The sequence below is a fragment of the Vanellus vanellus genome (genome assembly GCF_965231255.1).
Source record: "Vanellus vanellus genome assembly, chromosome: 5".
In the NCBI taxonomy this organism is placed as follows: domain Eukaryota; kingdom Metazoa; phylum Chordata; class Aves; order Charadriiformes; family Charadriidae; genus Vanellus; species Vanellus vanellus.
In genome coordinates this window covers 73,278,165-73,305,786 of record NC_138910.1, presented here as the reverse complement: position 1 = coordinate 73,305,786, position 27,622 = coordinate 73,278,165, and the positions used below count along the sequence as shown (strand labels likewise).

Sequence of the window (27,622 nt, the reverse complement as noted above, 5' to 3'; positions counted from 1 at the left end):
TTGGCCAAACTAGGGCTGCCTCTTGCCAGCTACGTGTGTAAGAGGGGATTGAGAGGAAGTGGAGCATGGCTATAGAACGTGGGAGACAACCCACTACTTTGCTGTACTGGTTACAGAATAAAGGGGATTCTTAATCATACTGTTAAAAATGAATAGTTATTTGCAATGTAATTGACTAATTTTCAAAATATTTTTACAGAAAAGGTTGCACAATTGAGACTATTTATAAATAAGTTCCCAAAGTTAGCATTAATGAAACTTCTAGAGCATGACTAGAATTTTTAGTGGTGCTATATAGCATGGCATGAAAAATCTTTAAAAGTGCTTTTGACAAAGAAATGTATTGAAATAAAAGTCAGACCTTAATTGTTGTACGAAGGCAATATAATCATCTGTAATTGAATTGTCAGAAATGCAAATGTTAGCATCTTGACATTTACCATTGCTGTTCTGTCTTTTCTAATTATCTTTATTAAAGGCTGAAATTAACAAAGGAAATGGCTGAAAATTAGGAATGGTTTGTTACATTAGGTGACATTTACTTCTTTGATACCCTTTATCTTGAGTTGGAGCTTGATGTTCAATTATTGTCTCTCTTCTAGGGAATTGCACCAAAATTGAGATTTTCTACAAGCTCCCTTATTACAGAAAGTCTGTTAAGCTCAGGAAGGAGTCACATACAGGTTAGCATAATTTAATTGTTTGCAATTTAATTTCTAGATTTAATATTGATAGCCTTGGTTCCAATTTTTGCATGTGCTGCTCACTTCAAACTTTTCTCATTCTTTTGTTGTGGTTAAAGCAGTTGTCATGGGTGCTTGACAACTTGATTAAATTTTTAATCAAGTATGAGCAAAGAGTGGGTTTGGTGCATGACAGTAAACGCTGAGAGTTCCTTGAATCTGAAACAATTATCAGCTGCTATGTTCTATGATCAGCTGAAGTGTCAATCCCTGCTGTATTTGTAGGTGGGAAGATGCCTTCTCACCATTTCTTAGTGACACTTAAAATTAAGGTGGGACAATGAAAGCTAGGTCAAGTCAGAGAAGTTACATTATCAAAACAAACCAATTAATTTAATTGTTTTCCATAACAATATCAGTAACAGTAATGGAAATGAAGATTTTTGTTGAAAAGGCTGTCACCAATATTAATCTGGAAATGCTGCTTCTACAACGAGCAAAGTTAAAGGTGGAGTAGCTGGAGACACTAGGGAAAGGGGAAAAAAAATCCTCTCTAATGTGTTTGTTCATTTGGTAGCACTCTTCTCTGATCTCATGGATTGGAATTTTGGTTGGGTTTCCCGGCACAAGCAGTCACGTAAAGTTACTCTTACGTCCTTCTTTTTTTGCTATATTATTCAAAAATGGTGCAGTATCATTAAAATGGAATGGTTGTCAGGAAAGCTGGCATGCGAAGAGGGTAAGGTGACTTTGACCTGTTTGTGGCATTCCTCATTAGTTCACTGAGAAGTTTCTTCCAAATTTAGCAAATGAAATGTATTGAGATACTTAGATAAAGAATAAAAAAAAAATCAGTGAAAATTGTCATTGTCAGAAAACTAACTTCACTGAAGGTGACTTCAATAACAGCAGTTTGGTTTAAATTGTCCTTAAAAGTATTTAATATGTTATGAGTGGCATATCAAATTTGCATGTGTTGAAGTGAAGGTCTAGTTTTGTGATTGAAGTAAGCCAGAAGCAGCACAGCCTACTTCTGGTGAAATTGAAATTAACCGTAGAGAATTAGATCTGGATTGGTTTGAGCTGGTTCCATACTTTGGCTCACTACCAGCTGCACAAGTGCTAGTACTGGCATGAGAAAAACAGTGGCATGGAGAGTCTGTGTGATGCCAGGTTCAAACTATGTTGATGCAGAATAAACACTCAACCTCAGCCTCATTTGTTGTTGAGTGTAGAGGGAGAGGCTTGAAGGTGAGCTGGACATTTCATTTCTGGATTCCTCTGAACTCAAATAGTGCATACAACACTCACATTTAAGACTAATGTCAACTTCCTCAAGCTTGAAAAGAATTTCTAACAGGAAAAAAAGTCTTAATACACCATTATCTTCTATAACGTGTGAATTTGGACCGAATTTGACCAAAAAGCCTAATTATCCATACTGCGCTATTCAAAGTTAAAACATGCTGCTAAGTAGCCTGATAAGAGTTGTATAATCTAAAGTGCCTTCACCTATAAAGAGTATATAAAGAGTATGTAGAGTAATTGAATGCTCGTTTAATGCCAGGAATTACAAAGGAGTGATAATGTATTTCAAACACATCTTCAGAGTTGGAAAGAGCTTCCCAGAGTTTGAAATCAGTCACTGAAGAAGTTAATAGTTATTTGGAGAAGGTGTCAGTCCTGATTGCTAGGTAGGCTTTGCTGGTAAACGGCAACGAAATTACAGCACGCACACACACACACACACGAGAGCACACCATCCTATGTTGTGGGAAGGGAGGTGGTGAGGTTGGTTGTTCCTCTACTTTCCTTTCATAGAAACATTTAGGTTGGAAAAGACATTTAAGATCATAGAGTCCAAATGCCTTGGTTCTATACCTATGTACAGCAGAATAAATAGTCTTTAGTCTGCTGTACGTAGGTATTTTAAAAGCAATAATCAACTCAGAGATAGAATTCTAAGGCAATATTTGATAACGGTGTGATTTTTATAAATTTTAGCTATGAAATCCATATTTTGGATATCAAGCGCCAGTTTTACAAATAAACAGCTGCTTTGCCTCTTCTTTTGCAAAAGTATTCACATGATTTCAGAGGATCTTTGGAAGATAGTCTTTAAAGTTTTGGGGGGTAGAGTTTGGTTGTTTTTTCTTTTTTAATAAACATAGCTTTTTGATTATAACTGTTTAAAGAAGTAGTAAATTCACTATGATCCAAGAAAATATAAATTTCAGAGAATGTAATTACACCTCTTGTAAGGCTTTAGGCAACACTATACGAATATAATTTAAACTATTAAACAGGCATCTTTTATGTATTTTGTTTTAAAGGATAAGAATTTTAAAAGGTTAAAAAAAAATTTAAACAGATGAAAAAATGCTTCAAATCTGTGTATGTCCAATCCAGGTAAAGTTCATGTTAAATGAACTTCTGATAAAATTCAATTTAATTTTTTTACAGTCTCTGTACACTAACTGTGTGAGAAAGCTAATTGGGTAAGTATGAGACACCTTAAAATCTTACATGTAGCAATGTGTGCTTTAACCTCCTTCTGATTTCAGAGAAAATGGTGAATATGTTGTTGTTTTTTTAAATTGCTGTTTGATTATAGTTTTGTGAGGGGAACTTCAGCTGACATGGCATCTATTTCTGTTAAAATTATTCGTTCCCTGTTTGCAGTATTTTCAGTGCTCTTTGTTCTTCATACTGTCAAACAGATAATTTCTCTTTTTCGCTTCAGGGTGATTTGAACAGGGTACATCACTCAACACCAAATGGAAAATTGCAAACAAAGTTGCCAAAGAAGAATACTCTTTCACCTGAGAAAAGTAGGCACAGCTTAGCAACAAAGAACTACGAGCAGCCTACAATAGCTTCTAAATCACGTTCTCCATCTCCGTACACAAAAAGACGAATGTGTGAGCTATCAGAAGAAGCCAGGCAGCGACTGGTCCATTTAAACCTTGGTCCTTATGAATTCAGAAGAGAAACTGATAAACCTCCATTTGTAGTTAGACGGGTTTGTATTCGCTCCAAAGTGCTTCCAGCTTAAGCTCAGATCAAGTATTGTTCTTTCACTAAATACTGCTCAAAAAATTCATTCAGCTCTTAGTTTAGATGAATAATTTTTCTTTCCTTAACAGTGTGTCACATAGTGATTTAAATGTAAAATTAACTAAAATAAAATTTCTTTTATCCGCGTTAGTAACAGACAAAGATCAAATTCTTTCATGAATATCTTGCTTAAATTCTCTGAGGTCCCATTTCTTTTCTTCAAGCGCACTAGACAGGATAATAGGTGTATAAATTCAGCTTGGAAGTAATTGATATTAGTATTAAAAATTCCTGAATAAGACTTTAAAGAAAGAGTGTCTAGTCACATTATGAACACTTACACTTCCTCTCTTTCAACTTTTTTTATGTTGGCATCCTGTGATCTTTGAAACACTTCCTTTGCTCAGAGCTACATCTTTAACACTTTGACTTAGAGTTCATAACCAAGCTGACTTTAACACCTACATAAGGACTTTTTGCTAACCGTACGTGAAAAATTGTTCTGAAATTAGGTACTCATTTAAAGAAACTGTGTTTAAGTGCTTTGATACAAAGGGGCCAGATTTCCCAGCCTCTTGGAGGATCATATTCTCTTTTTTTTTTTTTTTCTTTTAGTTTTGCTAATGATTGCAACAATCCTTTATTTTTAGAATACCACTTTGAATGTGTAGGGGAGGAGATGGGATTGTTCTGGTTCTGTGCTTTGACATTAATGATTTGTGTACAATTGTGGACGCTTGTCACAGCCATTGAGATAATTTAGTTTTTCATTAGTTTACATATAACTTTATTTTTTTTCTATCTTATGTACAAATGAATTAATATCTTGTCAAATTTTAGAATTCTTTTCCAAGTTTTATTCTACCTATAGGTACCTTTTGGAAATTCAGGTTAGGCTTAGTAAGCCATTAATCATTCATCAATCTATTGTTTTTCTCTCTCAGATATTTTTCTTTTAACTCCTTTTAATCAATTCTTCTGGTTTTTGATCTATAGGTGAAGTTCACAGTTTAATTATAGCATCTTTCAACACTGATTATTGATTTTGATTGCTTAGTTATGTTAGTACAAAAAAGAAAAAAGCTTGTCTCTTAATATACCATAACCTGACTGTCATGGCCATTCTAGATTGAGAATGCTCCTTTTAGGGCATCTTTACTGCTGAGGACTCTTCTGGCCCAGAGATTTTGTGTTACATGAAGATTAAAATTAGATTATGTTAAATGTAACTTTTTTAATTAGGAAGAGATTCAGATCTCTCTTGGTGAGATCTGAAGTGTTCAGAATAAATATGAGATACCAAGAATTGTTTAAAAAGACTGCAGGCATTATAGATGAAGGAGAACATATCTGCATTTTTTTTTCTTTGAACAATATGATATTCAGAGTTTTCTAGACCTTTCTAGCACTGTTTTTGTTTATGCACAGTAATGATGATAATACACAAAATATTCCCAGTGTTGTGAAAATAGTTTTAAATGGTATTTAAATAAGAATAAAATATTTCAGAAAGGACTAGAATCTTATGAATGAAAACAGAAAAAAATAGGAACTGATACGTCTTATACTGAGCTTTTTAACAGTATTTTTTTGCTTCAGGTTGAACAACCAAGCCCTGGTATTAAACTTCATACCTCGTGTCCCCTGCAAGGAAGCACAGTGGAAGCCTGGACCAAGGTAGACCATGGTCAGTATTTTCTACTATATATCTCATTAATGCTTTTGTTTTCTGCAGTAGTTTAGTGAGGTTTTTTGTTTGGGGGGAGTTTGTTTTGTTTTTTTTATTTATTAAAAAAATAAGTCAGTCTATGATGGAGAAAAAGCTGTTCTTTCTTCTTAGGACTAGGAAGAATACTGACTAAGCTACTGATGCAAAAGGTGGTTTTGGAAAATTCTTTACCTCATGAAACATAGTTCTACATGATATGAATGTAGGAGTAAAACTGTACCAAAGCCCCGGCGAGTGCTCTGTTCCACTCCACTTGCTTTGATGAGTTGGATAACAGAGCAAATCTGCACCACAGTCTGTGGGTGTGTTGATCAGGCTTCAAGTATTGATGATTTTGAAGTTCCAGGGCTCTGTTGCTTCAAAAATGAATAATGTTTATTTCAGCAGTATTTGTGAGTAGTGACTTACCTTATTAAGCACATCCAGGATGTGCTCAAGTATTTGCTTTGGTATTCATTGGTGTCAGTGAGTGAGGGTTTAATAAAAGGTGTGGGACCAGAAATTTAAGGAAGTACCCTAAAACTTGATTTTATTGCTTGTACCTGGCAATTTGAGGATTTTAATGAGTCTCGTCAGTATTTGTTTGTTATGCATGCTCTGCCTCATTTTTATTATGCCTCCTCACTAATTATAAATTGTTATATAGCAAATAATTATGAACTTGTTATTTTACATTTGTTCTTTGTAGTAGCGCTGGGTGCAGGATTTTAAAGGTTTCACTTTCCCTTTGGAGTCATACTTACCAATCTGTAGTGGCCGGATAATGTAACAGACCTATTATCATCTGGTACCATCATATACTGAGGAAATGAAATGGTGGCTTCTGGCCAGTGGTTAGGAGACCAAAATCCTACTCACTATTAACATCCAGAGGATTCACTGGTAACCTGCCTGCATCTTGAGGCTTAACTGTAACTTCTAAAAAAAAAAAAAAAAAACAGATTCCTAGGATTAAGAATCTTAATACTGACAGTACAGTTGAGTCTTTTCTTGCTTTCGTGCAGGCAGCTAATAGAGGGGGTGTCTTTACGTTGCTGTACAGCACAGAAGTACCTCTTTGGCCTTGGGTCACAGTGTGAGGGTTGTTCGGTACAGACTGATAGAACAGATCGAGAAGCCAGACAAAATTTAATGTCAGTCCCCCAGCGATGAGGTGCATATTGACATTGGCGAAACATCCTAACCTGGTACGGACCTAGAGTTTCCCCACAGATGTTTCCATGGGCTTCGTACTCATGTTTGTGGGTTAGTGGTGAGGGAAGGAACGAAGAGGTGATAAAAGGAGGGAGAAGTGGGTATAGGGAAGCTTGTTAAGAAAAGAATAGTAAGGCAGTATAATGTGCATGAGAATTTTTGGGAATGGTAGAGCTTGATTTTGTATTGATTTAGGCAATTAATAGCTTAACAAAATGTGCCCCTTGCATCTATGCAGAAGGCAGTTCTTACACTGATTAATTATTATAAACATTGTATTCCATTAAATGTGAAGTCATTGCTTTCAGGTAAAGAAAGTGATTTCCTGAAATACTCTGAGGAGACTGGTTAGAATTTCAGAATGAATAATCATAGTAATAAATTGCTTTAGTACTCTTTGGGAGGAGAGGTAAGCTATTTTGTAAAAGATTTCATAAAATTTAGGACACTCAGATTTTCTTTTGAATTTCTTCTGGGATGCACCTTTTTTCTTTCTCCAGATCCTTCTCTTCTCGGCAGCTACAGACCCAAGAAAGGCAAAGTGAGTATTTTGAAGCGGTATTGTTTACAAATTGTTTTTTGGGAAGCTCTGAGTGAGAAGGATTGTCCTGCATAGGTATTTTTGAAACTTTATCTACTATAGTATCAAAAGCAAGAAAAGGGATATTTTAAATCTGATCTAACCTGGTTTAGACCTGCTGACAGATTATTTACAAATAGAAATGTGAAACTTAACACTGTGAGATATTCGTGTCTGTAGGTACAGAAATTGCTGCTTCTTGGCATTAAGGCTTGTGACAAGGCTGTAGAAGAGCCTTTGAAGGCAGTTTGCGTTTGCCTTCCCAGTCATTCTGAGGGCACGCTTCATTCTGGAATTGAATGCAAAGGTAGCACTGGTACAACTGGCAAGCCACTGTTCTGTTGTTTCACATCCTTGCTTTTTCAGATTTTAGCTGCTGTGTGTATTAAACGGATCTGAAGATTAATGTCAGGGTTCTTGGGTTCTTTTTTTTGTTGTTGTTTTTTATTGTGTCCATCCTCGTTTAATTGTTTTTGCCTGTGCTCCTGAAGTACTGCAGAAATTGTGGGTTTAGGCATTTAATTATGTATGCCCTCTTAGATTTCCTAATGGCAGGGAAAACTGATGATAATAGGGAAGAGGAAAGAAGGGGAATTAAAAGGATAAACTTTGATATATGTTAAGCACACTTTTGTTTACCAAGGATTGCAGTTTTACGTACCATATGAGTCTAATATATTGTACCACTTCTTGATTGTTCCATGGCTGTAAATGAGTGGGGGAAAAAAAAAAAAAGAATTTCTACCAAATAATGCTAAACATGTTATTGTTTTTTGGTTGTGGTTTGTTTTTTTTTTTTTTTTCACGATGGCTAATTTAAGGTTGTGTTTTCCCCTCCCATCCCTCTGTTCCCCAGTGGGAAAAAAGATTTTAGGATCAGTCATTGTTTGGCAAATGCAGATAGCTGAGCTACAGGTTAATTCGTCATGTTTTTGATGCTTCTAGTCACTTGTGGTTCTCACCAAATCAATGCTGAAGAGAATGGATCTTTTTCTTGCCAGAAATATAATATAGCTGTGTTTAAGAGGGGCTATTTCCCGAAGCTGAGGAAAAACACCTTGCAGTCTGGAAAGAGCTAATGAATAACCTGATTATTGTTTGTCTTGTTTTGTTGTGGGTTGTTTTGGTTTGTTTTTTTTTCCCCTCAGCTCTGCAAAACAGCTCCTGTAAAAGTCCCTATTCCAGGTAAAATGGTCTAACCCATGGAGACATTTTAGTCATATGTTTCAGGTTAAGAGGAACTATGAAAGGACTAACTAGTATAGTGAAGAGTGAGTAGAAGATGAGTAGATGGGCTGAGTTTTCCCTTGAGGAACAGGAAATCATGAGAAAAAAGTCTTAAGAACAAGGGGTTGCAGACTGAGGAGAGGTCTGAGGTTTGTGTTGTTTAGACTCTCAGGTGTCATTCCGAATTCCTGGGAGGGGTAAGCCTTTAAATTGTGCAGTCAGAAAATGTGATAAAAGGGCTATTACACTAGACTTTGCCGTAAGATGGTGTGTTAGATACCAACAGAGTCCTCTGACACTTGTTGATTAAATTTAGACCAGCGCTCTTTCTAAGAAATAAAGGTCTTTGTTCTTTCCCCAGCAGGCAGATATTCCTGCATGTATGTGCAACATTTAACCTTTTGGTTTGAAAAATAAAAATATGAAAACTGTACATCTTGAGATTCATAATAATTTTTACCAAGGTTTGGTGTGTTTTTTTACAGGCAAAATCTACTCATGGAAAAGACTTTGACAGTTCTGACGCTTGCAATGAGGATGGGATCTCAGATCCACCCAACAAACAGTCTCATTCTGCTGGTTTTTTAGAACATTCAGCACCTCCAACATTTCAGAAGCATTCCCTAAGTTCTGTCTTAAATCGATCTTCTCTAAGGGAAAGGTAATGACTTAATTTTGTTTGTGAAACTCTGGAATCATTAACATGAGCAGATGATAACAGTGCTTGCATGACTATAGTTTGCATGTTTGGAGGTGTCAGGGCTGAAGAGACTGAAAAATATTTCCCCAACGGCTGTATTGTTGTTTGACTTTGCCTCAGGTGCGGTGTTTGCCATCACCACTCTGCTTAATGAATACAATCCTAATAATATGGCAATGAAAAGGATCTTTGACAACTCTATTGCTAACCTTCTCTGAAACAATGAAGCCCCAGATTTCAGGCTGCCAATATATGTCTAAATAAAGATTACTTAGATAAATAAATAATCACTGTTCAGAGGTGATTAGAATCTCAGGAATGTAAATATAGATACATATTAAGTAGGCTTTATGGGAGGTACTTGGAGACCTTTTTTCATAGAATCATATGATTCTTTCCAGTATCTGAAGGGCACCTACAGGAGAGCTGGGGAGGGGCTTTCTTGTAAAAAGTGAGCATTTAGTGATAGGACGAGGGGGAATGGCTTCAAACTGGAAGAGGGTAGATTTGGAATAAATGTTAGGAAAAATTTTTCACTATGAGGGTGGTAAGGCACTAGAACAAGCTGCCCAGGGAAGCTGTGGATGCCCCATGCCTGGAAGTATTCAAGGCCAGGCTGGATGTGGCTTTGAGCAACCTGGTCTAGTGGGAGATGTCCTTGCCCATGGCGGGGGGGGCGGGAACTGTATGATCTTTAAGGTCTCTTCCAACCTAAACCATTCTGTGATTCTATGATTAAGATGTTTTCTTTCGGTTGAAGTCTGGGCCTCTGCAGCAGTTGTATGGATACTGATTGCTGTATTGAAATTAGTTTTCTTAGTAGTCTCCACTGACCCCAATAGGGCTAGGGTGAAGACAGTTTTGAATATCCCTTAGTTCAGCGGATTTCAGTCCTGGGGTTAATATTTCGTACTTGATGCACAATCTACTGTACATTCAGCTTAGTAAGTTACTAGATGGCTTTCTGGGAGCAGAAAAACTATATACAAAGCTGGGCCTGAATAAGCAAATGTGTGAAATAATTGGGAGAAGCTGAGGATCAAAGTGATGCCTTGTCCTGAGTGCTGAAGTGTTTACTGAGGCCCTGCTCGGAGATGTACTTTGGTGGCCAGTTCACACTCATTCCAGACTGTTCCATCTTTGTTACCATTGGTACCTCAGTCAGTCAATGCTCGTAGGGTGCATTTCACAGCCTACACACAGCCTAACGCTTTCTTTTTTAATAGAAAAATTGTCTTCGTTTTTTTCTTTAAAATGAAAAATGACAGATGGCAGGTGGAGACTGAATTTTTAATACTTATAAAGATCAAGTTGGTGTTTTAACATCTTCCTCTGCTTGAAAACTTGCTTGTTTGTTGTTCTCTGTAGTAGTGTTTCTTAAGAACTGTTATACAGAGATTAGGATGTATCTGGGGTTTGGAGGAGGTTTCTTTGTCATCTTGTCTACCTCCCCACTCTTTCCTGACATTGTTTGTGCATTAGTTACCCATGTCTGGGGAAGAGATACTGTAATTGTGATTTTTTTTATCCTTTTTTTTTTTTTTCATTTGGACTCCTTTGGGGCGAGTGTTAAATTTTAAAATGGATAATATTTAAAGCTGACGGGGTCCCTTATATTGATAGCAGGAAAGTCTTGTGTATTGTGAGCTGCTGTTATATGCATAGTAATTTAGTCATCTACTGGTTAATCTTGAAATTATCTGAATATTCTTGCTTTTTCTCTTTACAAGCCCCTCTCCAGAAGAGATTTGTGATCTTGTGAAATTGTGTTTTTTCTTCTTATTAGAACAAATTTTCTCAGCTCTTTAGAGATGTAACATCTCTTTATGTTAAAGATATAAGCGTTTGCTTTTGTCTTCAGAAAAAATTCAAAATGAGAAGGTAAAGGGCATACTCTAAAAAACTTGATATCTATTTCATGCTGCTGAGACAACAATGGCTTTAGCTGGCTGTATACTGAGAGCTATAGTTGGAATGACAAACATGGATCAGAGGTCAATGGTTGGAAATGCGTGCAAACGCTGCTCTTCAGATCATAGAAATACAGAGAAAATCAGTACTACTGAAAGCGTACCAGTGTTAGTGTATTTGCAAGAATACTGAGTCTTATCTCACAGTATTTTTTTATTTCCTCATTTTTTTTAAATTACGAAGACAAAGAGCTTAGCATATCCAGGCTATTTTTTTTTTAATGCTAGTCAACCCACAGTCAATATGAAACTTGACTCCCCTCCTTGACCTTTAGTTCCCCTTTTTCCATTTTTTTGTTGTTGTTGTTGTTGTGTTTTTTTCTTTTTTTTTAGTGTGAAGTGAATGTCTGCCTTCTTGGGAGTGCTTCCCGGAACACTGCTGAATAGTTGTTAAGCCACTGCAATACTTCTAAGTCATACAGAAACTGGGGTCTTGCATAAAGTCCTCTGAGCCCTTTTTCTAGCAGTTTCCAGTCCTTTTCTATGAGCCTGCTAGAGAGACCACAAATCAATCTCCCCTTTTCCACTGGGTTTGAGCCAGAAGCAGAACTGTAAATAGATATACTGCTGAACAAGTCAGCAAAGTTTTGAATATTTATTTTTCATACTTTATTTTTACATTTTTCATTATTTAGGTCACCTAGGGAAAGCATTTGCCAGTGTTGCAAACTGACACTTAAGCAAAGTGATGTGGCTGTACAACTCCTCGTTTTGATTGTAGCTCCTGCGCAGAGCGATGGTACATGCACATTCTTAAGTTCCTGCCCATGATGTGTCGCCAGCTTCAGTGAATGCAGTTGACTCTCCCCCACAGACTGGTTGGGTGTGCACAGATAAGTGTCCTTTTGTGCATAGATAAGTATCCCGTATGCTTTTTGAAAAAGCATTAGAACTGTACTCTCTCAATGCTGCAGGAAAGCAAAATTCAAGTCCTTCAAAATAACTTGCTTTCATAGTGCATCCTCATCCACACCTAGAAGACAGTGTTTTTCTTGGGGACTTGCAAGGTAAACCTTCCTTGCAGCACTGGAACCTGCAGCAAAGTACCTTTCGTAAAGAAAAGGAGAAACGGTGAGGTGGATGCTCTAAGGTAATGACAGAAGTCACCTGAATGGAGCTATCTGCTGGCACAAGAGAAATTATTTCTCAAGAGATCACAGCAATGATAGGAGTATTTGACCATTTCTGCTATGTTGAGAGGCAAAGCTACTAACAGTTAGATACTAATGAAAGACTAGATCCTACATGAAGTCCTTGAAAATTGGCAGTTATCAGAAGCTTTGGCTTCAGTGATCTTGAAATGTCATCCCAGGATCTTGGGTACTAGTTTTGTTGTGTAGCAAAATCCAGTAGCTCACCTAATATTGTAGAGAGCATCATGCATCATAAGACAGAGTTTACTTCTGTGAGAGTGTGTTTAAGATCTGAGAAGTTCCTGCTACAAAGTGAAACACTGAAAAATTTAGCAGACTTTTTAGGAAAAAAGCTTGCTCTAGGGAGAGCCTGCAACTGGATTTCCTGTCTGTTTCTAGCTATTTAAAAGTCATTATTTCTGATGTTTTGGAATTTAGTTTGGTAGTAAGGTTGTTCTTGAATCTTTGGGGTTTTTCAGTCTCACCTCTTGGGCAAGTTTCCTTATTTTGTATTCTTTAAGTTGGAAATCAGCACTTGAAGATCAGTTACTTTATAGTATATTCTGCAAAACTGAGCAGTACCTAAGCCTTGTTTGATATTTTTGACCAACATCTGTACTGTTTGTCATTTTCACTGGTTGATTTTGCTGCAGCAGTAGGTAAATTTGAAACTTATTGCTGTCAAAGCTGTTTAGTATATAAATAAATAAATTCAGAGAAGATAGAAGGTAATGGAAAAGCTTCTGTCCTGGTTTCAGCTTGGAAAGAGTTAATTTTCTTTCTAGTGTTTGCTGTGAAAGGAATGTCAATAATACCTGTTGGTTTTAGTTGTTGCTATGTGATATTTACTCTATTCAAGGACTTTTTTCAGCTTCCCATAGAAGCATAGACAGAAGTATGGAATGGCCAATGAAATATTCCATACCATAGACATCATGCTCAGTATATAAGTGGCTTTAGCTGGGCAGTGGGAATTCAGGATCACTGCTCGGGACGGTGCCAATTCACCAGATATGTGTCATTATTGTTATTATTATTGTTATTTTCCATTTTCAGTTATTGTTTTTATTAAACTGTCTTTTTCTCAACCCATGAGTTTTTTTTTTCTCCTGTCCTGCTCTTTTTTTCCCCTCTTCTCCCCACCTTTCTTGAGGAGTTGGGGGGAAGGGGTCGGGGGTGAGCGAGAGGTTGCGTGGTTCTAGTTGCCGGCTGGGTTTAAATCATGACAGCAGAGAATAAGGAGGTGCGGCCCACTTATAACATACTAATGTTTTAGTACCAGAATGACTTGAACCTTTTTGGGGCAACTGCTCAGCTAGAGTATTGGGCCTCCCTTGAAATCTCGGGAGCCGTCTGTTACTTGGGATTCACTTTTTACATGAGGATGATGTATCTTGCCCCAGTTTTAAGGACTAGATGTGGAGCTTAGGAGGGAAAAGAAAGCATTTACTGATGTAAAAACTCAGGACAGAATGTATCTCTGGTACTTCAAGGCCTAACTGTGAACAGGGCTTTTGAAAGGAAGAGAAACTATTTAGAAAGGATGAGAAATGTTTACTTTTTAAAAATTTCTTACTGAAGAGGGAGACCAAATGGGTACACAGCTAAGCTGTCAGCTTCTGCTTCCAAATACATAGGCTGCTGTGCTTTGATTTAAGGCCTTGTCTGTGTGTAATTGTTTCTGCTTCAAAGTGGTATCCTGGCATTGTGAAAGCAGCATACTTCCTCCACTTCAAATCCTTACATTCTTACAGTATTTGTATGTTGGTATGTTTTCATTGTAATTCAGGAACTGGTATGTACCAATATAGTCTCTAAAACACTTTTACACTGGTATAGCTGCATCTACACTAAGGTTTGTAGCCATCAGTCATTTTAAGAAAAAGCGAACCAAAATTGCATCCTTTACTAAGCAGATCAGTAAAACTCTTAAGCGTAGCCCGGCCTTTCTATTGTGCCTTCATACAGATCTGTGTATGCTGAGAACCAAGTTCATTGTACTGAATTGCCACTTCACGTCCTCTTAAATGAGAATAAAGCAACTTCTCCATTTACTGTGAATGCTGCATAAATGCCTACTTGGATACAAAATCTGTGAGATTTTTTTTCTATTTTAGAATTAAATATATTTGGTTTTCTTGAGAATCTCTCTTGTTCCATGTCTAAGTTCTTGCAGATTGTGTTTTTTCAGGTTATACTTAGCTTTAAGAGTTCTTTCTCCCTCTTCTCCCCAATTACAGTAGCGTTCTCTCCAATTGTGAATCTGGTACTACAGTACTTCATTGATTTCTGTCCTCTGATAGTTTGTCCTTGTATGTGGTTTTGCTCAGCATGAAGTCTGTGTCTTTGAAGCTGATGAATTCTTCATGGAGGCCACATGCACCGAGTTGTTCACAGGGCTAGGAGGTGTGATGGTGGGGGAAGGAGTCACGATAGGCATTGCAAATATTCTGCAGAAGGCTTTTGCATTAATTCTACTGATACGGAATTCATTAGTATCTCCTGCTGAAATGCGAAATTAACATTTTTACTATGTGCAAGTGGATGATTGGATTGTCTGACATTTCAAAATTCCTATTTATTACAACTCTCAAGTTCGCAAGCTGCTGTTTGACTAGAGTACATGGGTGGATGTATCCTGTTTGTATTTCTAATGGGGTATTTCATCCTAATGGATAAAATTATACATGAAAATAACTTTAATCTTTAGCACAATCCTTAGGCTTCTTTTTTTCTTTTTTCATCAAGGTAGATGTTGTCTGTATGACCTTAAAAAAAAACCTTATCTCATAAAAGAAAATAAATGCCTTTAGTCACATTACAAGGGAAAATGGTTCCGTTTCCTTGATCGTACTCGACAAAACATCTTTGAAATTAATCTTGAGAAGTTCTCTGATTGATCTGGCTTTTTCTAGGTCACTGAGCTATATTTCCAAAGAGTTTATACAATCTATTGGAATCAATAAACAATTTAAACTGATGTAACTGCAGAATGTTTGCAAGTCCCAGGGAAAATTGAAAGTATGACAAAGAATACAGCTGTAGAAGTTTATTTCATTTATCAGGACAAACAGTCATTGAAATGAAATGACTTTCCTTTCAACATTGCAATGTGATGGTGACACCTTAATCACATAAATAAGTAGCTAGTCATTTTAAATACTCGTTATTGGTGATTTTGGGCAAATGGAATCCCTTTATTTATACTTTAAGAAGCTGTGCTCTAAAGCCTGTTTTATAAAATATTTCCAATAGGAGAGTTAGAGTATCATAAAAAGGTTTCACTTCAGATTATGGTTGTTACATTTCAGGCCTGATTTTATTTTAGTTTGAGGTTTTGCTGGTATAAATATTAACATTATTACTTCAAATGTGGATGAGACTATAGTTACTACTAAAATTAGATGATAACAATACTAGAAAAACTAATTAAAAAGAAGCTGATACTGTTTTTAATCACATTTAAGGTTTTGATGGTTTTTTCCTTTTTTTTTTTTTTTTGGTTGTAAATGAAGTTTAGGGTATGTGTGAGTGGCTAACATTTCTTATACCACAGCGCACACTAGTGGATTGATCAATAAAATCACCTGAAGAAAGAAATCTAATAGTTCTTGAATTAAGTACTTAAATCTTTTTCTTCTTCTTGCAGACATAGCCACTTATTTTCTAAATGAATACAATAGCAAGCTGGGTTTTCTTTTTTTCAAAAAGTAAATACATTTATCTCCAAGGATATTTGTAAGTTTAAGATTAATAACAATGATCTGAAATCTTACATACGAATTTCATAAAATTTATTTCCCAAAGGCAATCTAGTCCAACTTCTCTTCTCAGTGCCAGCAACCTGGATGTTGGAAGAACAGCAGCTGCCGTATAAATAAGAGAAAATGCCATGACTTCATGGGTCTATCTTTTATTTGTCAAATGGGAAATGACTCACTCTTACTGCATCTAGGATGCAGATTTTTAAACGTGCGTTTTGGAGGTATTTTAATATTAGTAAATGTTTGTAAATGCTAATGGGAAGTCATAAGATGATAGCACCACTCCAGCCCCTTTCCTTTGCCTCTCTCCTTTTAAAAAAAAAGAAAAAAAATGTTTGGTTTTTTTTTTCAAAACACTGCTTCTGATAGAGCGCACGTGTTGTAATGCAGCACATCACACTGGGTTTGACTGTGTTAGGGAAATGAGTGTTCCTGCCTGCTTAAGGGACTTAGACTTCTGTTTCTTTAAAGGCAATGCTTTCCTCCCCTAACAAAATTCACAAACAGTTTTGCTTTCTTTTAGGAAAAGTTATGTGAGATCTATTAGTGCAACAGATCATTAGATTCTAGTATGCAAAAGAATTGAACAGTATTGATTTGCCATACATGCTGTTGGGTTTGATATGAATTGTAAATGTTAAGGATGTACATACGAACGTTATAGCCAGCTTTGTGAAAATTCTTGCCTGTAATGATCCAAAGATAAACAATGTCAAATGTCATTAGAATTAAGGAAAATATATCCCCCATAGATTATATGATTCATCTTTTCAATATTGTGTCATTACTTGGCACCCTTTCTTGAAGAAAAATAGAAGCATTCAGAAATAGACAGTTTGATTTAAGGAAACTCATAAATAGGCTGAAAATATTGGGGCTCTTTAGAACAGAGAGAGGTATTTTGGAAAGGTAAGCAATAAGAAGTGGGTCCAAATAAGTTGATTAAATACAAGAAAATAGAAGGAAATTACTCAAAAGCAGAGAGCTGGTTGTTTTCTACTTATATTTCTATCTCTTTCTGGTAACAGAAGGAATGATCCAAAAGATTGCAAAGTGCTCCCAAGCCCTGCTGGTAACCTTCAAGGCAGCCTGGCACTTCCCATTTTCAGGATCCTGCCTCCATTAATTTTAACATTGCCAAGTTACTTGTTTTGGACTGAAGCTTTCTATCTGTACTTGGTTTGTTCTTTTAGGAAGAAGCTATACAGTTCTTTAGCTGTACTGAAATTTCTTGACATTTGATAAAGGTAAACTAAGCCAGGCATGATCAAATTGGATCCAGAGAGACTGGATAATGCAGGGAATGTGATAAATTGGAGAGAAGAGGGCAGAAGGGTTTGCAGTCTCAGTCCCGCAAACCCATCCAGAGCCCAGCATAGAATCTCAGGGTTCAGAATCATGACAGAGCCTGGAGAAGAGAAGGCTTTGGGGAGACCTTATAGCAGCCTTCCAGTACCTAAACGGGGCCTACTTGAGAACTGGGGAAGAAATTTTTACAAGGCAATGTAGTGATAGGACGAGGGTAATGGCTTCAAACTGGAAGAGGGTAGATTTAGATTAGATATTAGGAAAAAATTTTTCACTGTGAGTGTGTTGAGGCACTGGAACAAGTTGCCCAGAGAAGTTGTGGAACCTCCATCCCTGGAGGCGTTCAAGGCCAGGCTGGGTGGGGCTTTGAGCAACCTGGTCTAGTGGAAGGTGTCCTTGCCTATGGCAGAGGAGTTGGAACTAGAAGATCTTTAAGGTCCCTTCCAACTTAAACCATTTTATGATTCTATGATTCTGTGTTTCTCCACTGCATCAAATCTCTGAAGCTGTTTCTTGTGCTTCTAATCTACCCAGAGTATGGCAGCCAGGTACTGCTGTTGGCAGTTGTTTTTTCTTTAGCTCAAATTGTAGTGGAATGTCTTCCCACCTTGCAGCTTGCCTGGTGACCCCTATTCATATTAGCATGATACCACATAATGAGTTTTTATTTTCTTGGTGCAAAGTCAGGTTCTTGGAGGTTAGGAAACATTGAAATTAAGATGCACAATCTTGATTGGATGCCCTGTTTCAATCCACTGTGGTGAGATTGTGTATGTCAACATTTCATAACTTTTCCCCAATAATTCTTTCCTTATGTTGATCTCTTTTTTTTTTTTTTTTTTTTTTTTTTTGATAATACATTTTTGAGTGTACTAACATGTGGAGGTTGGTGTTTAAATGATCCTATTCTTAAAATCTTAGTTGGCTCCCTTAACAGTCCGAGAGTAACTATTGGTATGAAATTTCTGCCAGCATCTGAATTTGCTGAGAGGGATGAGGGTTGGATTTTTTAGTAAAGGGGAAACAAATGTGCTGCAAAACATAAAAGTTTAAAATCCAAAAGTAGCTATTGGTTGCAGGTCACTCATATCAAGCAAGCTACCTGTTTTTTACTGTAAAAAAGCAACTTAAAATGCAGTTCCATCTTGTGAAGTAAAGATTGTGAATTTGCAGTTTTTGAACTCCATGGGCTTTCCAGTTTGCATGCATTGGGGTTATCTTCCTGTTGATTTATTCCAGTGAAAAGAATTTCATGTGCGTAATACTTCCTTTAAAAAGAGGAAAATGAAACCTGATCACTGGGAATAAAATAACTGTACAGCTTTTCTATTCTGTAGGGACATTACAAACATTACGGAAATTACTCAAGTTGCAAAATCATCAACATTTTCTGTTTCACATCTTCTGTTGGTATTGTGGATGCATACCATTCATGCACTGCTTTGAAATGTTTCTTTACTTGTACCCCAGAGGAGAAAAAGAATAAAATCTGAACATTGTGTATGTTCCGAATAGACGGAAGTAATGCACGCTTCATAATTCAAAAAAAAAAAAAAATCTGAGTCAAAAGCATCTTTGAGCTTTTCAACAAGAAAATGTTTTTTCTGTTTTTCCTCTTCCTCCTGCAGATTTAGCTCTGGTTGGCCTTCACCAGCAAATGGAGATGAGATCCATAAAAGAGTGAAAAATATTTTGAGGACACACAGTGCCAGACAGCGTCTAATATTTGTAAGTTTGACTGCATATTAAACCCTTCCTTTTTTCCAGGATGGCTGAGAAAGAGAACTATGGCTAAAGTCTTGGATTTATTATAATGTTGTCCTTTGAGGCAGGCTTGATTGTAGAAATACAAATTCAGTATATAAGCTGAACTATTTCACACTGATTTTTGATATCCTCCTTATGTGTAGCCTGTATGGACAGCTCGTACAGGTAACCCTCTGATGGGGTATTGAGGACAATTACGGGGGGTTTTATATTTGGTTCTCCAGTTCCAGTTTAAGCAAAAAATATGTGGCACATGTTAAGCCTTGATGTTCTAAAGGTGTTGTACAGCTGCATGTCAGCAGCTGCTTGTGTCCAGCTGTTTGTAGAGCTCATATTATTCTTCAGATGTGTGCTTTTTTTGCCTTAATTACCTGACTTTCAATGAATAGAGCTCTTTATCTAATGAGATTATGCCTGGGATCAGAGTATTTTGTCCTTCAGTCTGATGGAATTTTGAAGTGTAGTTTTAGATAAAAATTTTTGCTATTCTGATTTTGAGAAACCCAGTTCTGGCACAGGATCTCCATGGCCAGAGCATTTTACAAACTGAATAACAAGGCTGTTCATCTGCAAAGGATAAGGGGTTTAATTGTGAGGTGAGGTAAGAGAAAGGTAAGGTAAAAGGATGTAAGGATGAGAGATAGGTAAGATTAAGATTAGGAGCTCTGATGAAATTATTATTTTTGTCTGACAATCTAATACACAAATGTTATTGATCGGTTAGAAAAGACATGAGTCTCAAAGTGGAGAAAGACATATTTTTTGCTTCAGGTTTTCCTCCTAGAAAAAGGGGTGTTGACAGAAATCTGCTTTTGAATGCTGCTGCAATTTTAAGTTGCTGCTGTCCCCAGTTGTCCACCTTTCCCCTCTGACATAGTTTACGGTATCAATGGGAAGCGTGGTAATGCGTGTGATAGCCCTCGCCTCCCTGCCTCACACTTCAGCGCAGAAACAGCAGGCATAACACTCGTATGCTGCCATATGAGCTGTGCTGGGTGGGATGCCCTGACGCCACTGACTACAGTAAACCCATGGCAGAGAGCTGGGGCAGAAGTGAAGGTTGTTGTCTCAATCGACTGCTGCAAGAAGTACTGAAGAACAGCTGTCTTAGCTCTCAAGTCTCGATTGGTTGATTGATTGATTTCCCCAAATTTAGCCATCCTGGGCAGCTCCGTATGTTGCCTGCATGCTCTCCTAATCTGATTATTCTCTCATTTCTGTTCAGTCTTCATTTTTAGCTTAGTTGTTGTGCTTTTTGTTTTGAACTCTGAAAAACATTTACTTAGGCATGCTAAGACTGTTTGATCTTGCTCATGCTATGCTTTGAATTTGTATATGAACGTTATGATCTTGTGAGCTGCTGGCTCTCAAATAGAAGATGCCCATCACATTTTTCTGTGTTTCAGCCCCTCCAGAATAGGTACAAGTCATGTCAAATGCTTCTCTGATGTTTCAATGAACTTAAGATAACAAATTGAATTTCATGACAGTCCAGCACCTACATGTAATGAAAGTTTGCACAGCCTGAACTATCTCCAGTGGTCCTTGACTACTTTCCTGGAACAGCAGACCATGACTTTACGATAAAAGATTTACTAGTTTGTTAAGAGAGCTGGCTGGCTAGTTACATGGTCTCTCCATAGAATCATAAAGACTATTAAATATAGTAATGGGTAAAGGAGAATTCGATCATTTTTCTTCCTATTTACTTATTTTACTTATATAACTTAAAACATTCTACTCTAGACTAACTTACACATGTGCAGGTATTCACATGTACTGCAATATTGCAGAAATGTGCAAAAACTTGCAAGCATGGTGTTAGATTCTTGAAGCATGGTGCTTCCTGTTGGCTTTCTGTTAGCATGCCTTGTCACTTCCAGTGTCAACACTTGCTGAATACTCACAGGGATTGATAATCAGAGATGATGCTTTTCCGTTTCCTCTCCTGCTGGAAAGACTCATGTTTCTGCCCTAAAAAATCCAGGTAACAGATTATTGGGTAAGATTTTTGAGTCCTGAATTATCAACCTGGTCAGAACAATGCTGGAAAAGGACCATTTTTCTCACTTCATTTTCTTCCGCTGAGCAAAAGGAATGGGAGGATGTTACAGAGAAGTCTCATGGTGTTTGATAATTGTGTACAGCTAACTTGTGAAAGCTGTACCAACAGCAGCTGACCTGCTTAAAAAGAAAAATCAGGTCTACTTGCAGTGAGTACTGTAAAATACACCAGGATTGGTTGTGCTTCCCCAGGTGACCCAAAATCTAGGCTGCATTGTTACGCCGTGGATAGATGAGGTAAACAAGTCATCTTGAAACTGAGGGAATAGTAAGGCAAGTGCACGGGCAATGTGGTGGGTAGATTTTGGCTCCAGTCTGGATCCTCTTCCAAACTTTGAAAGGTTAAAAATTATCTCTTATTCTGTTTCATTCCAAAGAGCCTAATGCTAAATAACCATTCCCAGAAGCATCCAGCTGTGTTTTCCAAAATTTTATTTCCATAGCACTCTGTAAAAATAGTGTGACGAGCTCTGCTGCTGATTCCTTAGGGTGTCCACTGTAGCTTTCTGCTGTGACATTCTGACAGTATCGTAATGCTTCCATCTTTTTTTACTTTCCAGAACATAATTTGCCTCAGGCAAATGCTGCAGAGTTTTATTTACTGCTGTACCCCGTTTCCTTTTCAGTGCTTTGTAGTCTGTGACTGCTGAAGGAAGAGAGTTTTCCTGTTTACAAACACACTTATTACCTTGTATTTCACCACAATAAATTGTGTTACGTTTTTCCTCATCCATACGCCTGCCATTCAGCTTGCTCCGAATCTTAGTGCCATCTACCACTATATTTACTGCCTTTTCTCCCAGATTTGTGTTACCGCAAGCGTGATTATTTTTACTGCACAGTCTTTTTTTTCCAGTTATTTCTTCTATAGCATGAAAGGTGATTTTGTTTACTAATCCTTACAGCAATTGGCTTCTGCTAAAAGTGCCAATTAATATCACCTCTTAAGTAGTGTCTTTGCTCTTCAGAGTAGAGTGAACGTGGTTGTGTGTGGTGAAATTTCTACAATCCTGTCTCAGGTGAGCAACTGGCTCCCTTCACATGAGATGTTTTGTTTCTTACTTACCTAAGAGGACAAATATGGGTTAATTAATGTCTAGATAGTACTTGGAAAGTAAGACTGCTTTCTAGCGACTCCTAAGAATACCACTGAAGGGTCATTAAGCGTATCATAGGTATTTTATTAAAGTTGGGTAAGCATGTTCTCAGCCCTGTAATACGGAATCAAAGTATTCAGATGTGTAGAATGCTTCTGTATGGTAAAATACCTTAAATGGACAACAATAGCTCATTATGAAAGCTAGTAAATAATAAGTTTTATGTTCTTTTTTCCCTCTTCTGCAAGAAACAAAAGTAAAGCAGCAATCAGTAGGTTTTATAGCATTTAACCAACATGTTTGGGGATTAGTGAAGCTTGTGCTGTCTGCATAGTTCTTTAGATCTACACTGTCTAGAAATTCTTTCCAGTTTATTACCTGAAAATTATTAGCTGAGTTGTACTGAATTTAATTAAAAGTTTTCATAAATGGCTTTTGGCTCATTACACTTTGTCCCTTTTTTCCCCCAAGAAATGTAAGCACTTTAATAATCTTCTACTAAATGGAAGGAAAGTATTTTTGAAATGAGATCATTGTAATCAGGAGCCAAGGTAATGAGAATTTGATTTCTGTTTTTTTTAGGATGAGAGTAACTCATCAAAAGGAGACTTGACTAAGACAAGAGAATCTTTGCATAAAGCTCCCTTATCCATGAGTGAACTGCAGAGCAGGTATGGAGTTTTTCTCTGACCAAGACAGAACAGTCATACTCGTGATATTGCCCTTTAAATTTAGCTAAAAATTTCTCTTCCTATTTTGAGCTATGTAATATATTGCACTGGGAAAAAGCTTCTGTAAGAGTTAGTCCTACCAAGCGTTTTCACCTAAAAGCAAAATACAGTTAACTATCGTTATGCTTTTCATGCTGTTTGGTACTGTGTCAGTATAGTCTTCCTAAAATACTGATTTTGGAACTGGACTTGATCATAAAAATGATCCTTGGGCAGTAGGTTTTGGATTTTATCTCAATCAGAGAGCAAGTGTCACTTTAGAAATAACCGATTGGTTATTTTTTTCGTAAAACTATAGGAGTGCAAAAATAAATTGAAGATTGCTTAGTAATATGGTTTTGAACTGTTTGGTTGTTTTGGTTTTGATTGTTTTTTTTTTTCCAAAACACATATTCAGAAAAGAGAAGCATCTTAAAAAACACAGCAAACGTATATACTAGGGTTTTAATGATTCAGCATGCTGTATTTCAGAAGACATCTTGAAAACCTGAGATCTTGAAAACCTGGTTCGTGTAGGTTAATTATTCTTTGTAGTCCTCACATATATGAAATGGGTTTCATTCAAATATTTTACGTACAATACACCAGTTGAATTGATTTTGACAAATTCTGTAGTAGAAGTTACAGTATTGATGTTCTCTATGCACGCAGTATTTTGTAGAACGTTTTGGGTACTTGTTGGGGAACAATACTAAGTAATGTAAAACATCTTTTGGCTTGTATGGCTTTTCTGTTTTCCTTTATATTAAGAGAGAAGTTCTAGAACTGTGGTGTTAAATTTGAGAGGTCTTGACATTAGGGAAAAAAAGTTTTATTTTGATAATTAAATGTGGTGCAATATTTTTTAACAAATGCCTTCCGAATCACCACTGTATACCACTGACAGGAGCGTAATTCAATATGGGTATCATAGTGAGCTTCTAGTTGCAATTAGTAAGCTCTAAAATGTTTATTTATGATTTGTTGGCTTTTTTCTTAAACTCCTGTAATTTGTGGTCACCTCCGCACAAGGGATCTAGTTAGTCCTAGATTTTCACATGTATAAGAAGTTGCTACTGACTTTGTTAGTATTTTTCTACCTGTGCTCACTCTTGTATTCTGCATGTAGCCTTTTTGCTCCCTTATCCTTTGTCCTGACAGCTGCTGCAATTAAATTGTGTAGGATGTGTTTGTGAGAGAGAAAGTGCGAGTTTTTGTTTTGAGGCAGCTTTGGGACTTTGAGATTGATGCTGAAACTGCAGACCATGAAAACAGAAAAAACAAATCCTAATGCTACAGAATCAAGCAGTGATGGGATATGAAATGTGGCACTCAGGTTGGGAAAGGACTGCTCCTTGGGTTTAGAGGCCGGCAGCTGTAGTCTCATTCACTGAAGGGTGAGACATAAAAGGACTCGAGGACAGTCTGATTGCTGAGTGTTTGCCACAGTGCTCATAAACAGGATACAAGGACAGAGACAGAGTTCATAGAAGGACATGGTACTGTCGACCAAATGTTGGCAGTAAAGTAGATGATTGAAAACCACTGGGAGTAAGGAAAAGGTCCGTGTTTTGTGAAATATTTAGTATATGATTCACTCAGAAAAGAACTTCTGGGACTCTTAAAGGAGATGTATGAGGGAACAAAAGCATATGACGGGTATTTCAGAGCAGGGAGTTGCGTGCAGAAATCCTGCTGTTAATATGATTTGTGAGTGTAATTCCCAGATTGCTTAGCTCAGGTTGTCAGCTGGTTTCCAGTTGAGACAGGAGAGGGACTCTTCCCTAGTTTGGCTGTATCTTTGTCCACACCAGTGCTAAATATCTTATGTGCAAGGATTGGTTAATGGAAATACATAAATACATACACATACACCCCCCCAAAAAAGAAAGGAAAATGAAGCTTATGTCTTTTTTTTTTTTTTTTTTTAAAAAAAAAAGTCTTTGTCAGTACCAGAATAAGGAACTTGTGAAAATTACTATTGTTTTTTGAGTCTTTCCTTTACTGTAGTTAAAGTGGTTGGATTTTGAGTGTCTCTATGTAGATTAAGCTTTTAGTAGAAGAAAAGGCAAGCACAAGACTGACTGCAGGAATTGGATTCCAAGGAAAAGAGTGTCAGACCTGTTTGTGCATAGTTACAAGTGCCGCTCCTAGTGCTGATTTGTTGGCCTGAGAATTCTCCATCAGAAGTGAGGTAACACAAACTGCAGAAAGGAGGAGGTAAAACTTCAGTTATTGATGGGTCCCCAGGGTATTGACTTGTCTACATTTAACACAGGCTTGTATAACTTTTCTATTGATTTTGCTGTTTGATAGGTTGGTTTCTTTGTGTCCAAGCTGTGAAGCACAGTTCACCCTTTCCAGGATAAAGAGGTTTAAATTTGCTTCATGCTGTTGACTGACTTTAAATGTCAGAGCTTTTGTGAAAAAGTGTGGAAGTGGCCTTCCTCCCACTGGAGCCACATAAAGATCTTGTTGTTTTATGTGGTGTAGATTGGCGTCACCATAATATTTGAATTCAAGAAATCTAAAAGCAAAAGCTATTCTTTCTTTTGTTTTCCATGGGACGGTGGAAGCTTAGAAATGTGAATTTAGAAAATGGATCCTACACCTGCCTATTCTTCCCTCACCATTTTCCTTTCTTAAAGAGAAAACCTTGTTTTATTGATGCAGCTAGCCAGAAGTATACTTGTGAGTCCTTTGACATAAGGTTTTTTTCAATTTTGTTGCAGTTGTTTACCGATATTAACTTGAGGACAAAAACTCAGTCCTAATTTTTAAGTGTCTTAAGTGCCTAAATCTCTAAGCAGATGTGAAAAATGTCACCTCGGTAGTAATTTTTTGCTTATGATTTTTGAGCTACTTGTTTCATGCTTTATTACAGGAAAATGGCTCATTTCATTATGTGACACAAGCCTTTGTTTTGAAAGTTTCAGGGGAAGGAAAATAGTCATGAAGTTTAGATATACATACTTCAGATTTGTCAGTGTTTCATAATGATTTTCAGAGAATAAATTTCTCCATAGATCTAGAAAATAATTTCTCAAAGCAATTGAAATATGAGACTGTATTTGTGTTTAGTATTAAAGCCGTGACACAGAAGATAGGGTGGGGAAGGAACACTCAATTGCCACTATATCATAATGTATTTGGTAGAATATTTAATCCAAGATGCTTCCGATAGAACACTTTACAGCTGCAACCCCAGTAATTTAATATACCTCTGATAGATTGTCTTCATATTGAAATAGCTGCTTGTGGTTACTTGTGACCTTCAAAGGACACAAAAATCCTACTGTGTTGCTCTTGCATAGGCTTAGAGCCTGGTCACGCTGCCTACCAAACTACAGCAAAATTACTGCATGCTCTTTGAAAATTAATTCTCTTTCTATTTGGGAGGTATTATCAAGTGCACTCAGAGAAGTGGGGGAGATTTTGTGCGATTGAGTAACGTGGGGCTCCCATTTCTTAGAAGTAGCTGCTATGCGGTATTTGCTTCAATTTGTGAAAGGTGATCTGTGTTTAGCAGCTCTGCGTTTGGATTCTGCTGGTTTTGTGCTTCTAATTCCTCTTCCTCATCATGATTTCATCATTATGTATCTTCTTTCTATTGACAGCTCACCAGTGCAGCGGAACACTACTGTTCACTTGGATAATGGTGAATATTGGTCTAGTCGTGCAGCTCTATACAAAGGGAAGCCTCACAGAGCAATCTTTGAAGAGAGTCTCGAAAAAATCTACAAAAACATGTACCGAAAAGCTGCTGGCACTGTTTCAGATCAAAAAATGCACTCCTGATAGCAATTCACCTGGAAATGCACAGTACACAGTGTTCATATTTGTAATGAAACTTATTTTTATGTAACAAATATTTGTACTCTATTTTTTAAGGCGTAATTATGGTTGGGCAGGGTTTTGGAGAAAAGGGGTTTTGGTCTAGGTTGCTAAAAGGAAACTACTAGCATCCCCCTGTGCCTTCCCTCTCCCCTCCCCCCCAAAAAACCCAACCACAGCAACTAAGCCCCTCCACAGTTAATCAAGATGGTGTTGCTCCTTTGTAACTACAAAAAGATAGTAATTTGAAGACTAATAGGTCTGCTGGACATTCTTGTCTGACATTAACTCATGTTTCAGCTGCAGCCAATTCTTATTAAATAATTAAAGCTATTTAGCAACATAAACAGAATTGGTTGAAGAAACAATGTGGCCTAGTGTTCAGAGAGGGGGTCTAAAGAGGAAGGTGAATGCAAGCATTGATTTAAAAGCATCCCATCTGGGACAAAGGGAATTGTTTTCTAGAAAATTGCCTTTGGATTGTTTATTTTTGAGATGGGCAGAAACTCTGATACTGACCTATAAACATACTTTCAAAGTGGTTTCAAGCACCTTTAGTCACAAATTTTCTAATACTGTCAAATTTTAAAAGAAACCCACCCAGCCCAACAGCCTTTGTATCAGAAGAAAGGTCATCTTCACACACACTGTTAATTTGAAAGTTTCCAGGTTGTCTTGAATGCAGCCATGACATTTGCCAGTACAGTTGTAATTTTAAAAAATATGAATAAGAAAGGAGAGAAAGAGAGCAGAGGGAGAAAGACTGGAGCTAGTCAGCAAGCTCCTCATATACCCGTACAGGCCT

General features: G+C 37.1%; 1 protein-coding gene across 1 annotated transcript in view; it reads left to right on the top strand.

The window, feature by feature from the left end:
* The window catches only part of SPATA6 (spermatogenesis associated 6), a gene marked incomplete at its 5' end in the record, with an annotated part of 41,691 nt that extends 14,845 nt beyond the window's left edge, over positions 1 to 26,846 (top strand). Inside the window, 8 exons of the mRNA XM_082483546.1 lie at positions 603 to 683; positions 3,427 to 3,705; positions 5,340 to 5,427; positions 7,164 to 7,204; positions 8,956 to 9,131; positions 18,974 to 19,073; positions 22,856 to 22,944; positions 26,601 to 26,846. Coding sequence (XP_082339672.1) covers positions 603 to 683; positions 3,427 to 3,705; positions 5,340 to 5,427; positions 7,164 to 7,204; positions 8,956 to 9,131; positions 18,974 to 19,073; positions 22,856 to 22,944; positions 26,601 to 26,781 — 1,035 coding nt within the window. The 3' untranslated portion in view covers positions 26,782 to 26,846. The remainder of the gene's footprint in view (positions 1 to 602; positions 684 to 3,426; positions 3,706 to 5,339; positions 5,428 to 7,163; positions 7,205 to 8,955; positions 9,132 to 18,973; positions 19,074 to 22,855; positions 22,945 to 26,600) is intronic.
* Between the last annotated feature and the right edge of the window lie 776 nt (positions 26,847 to 27,622).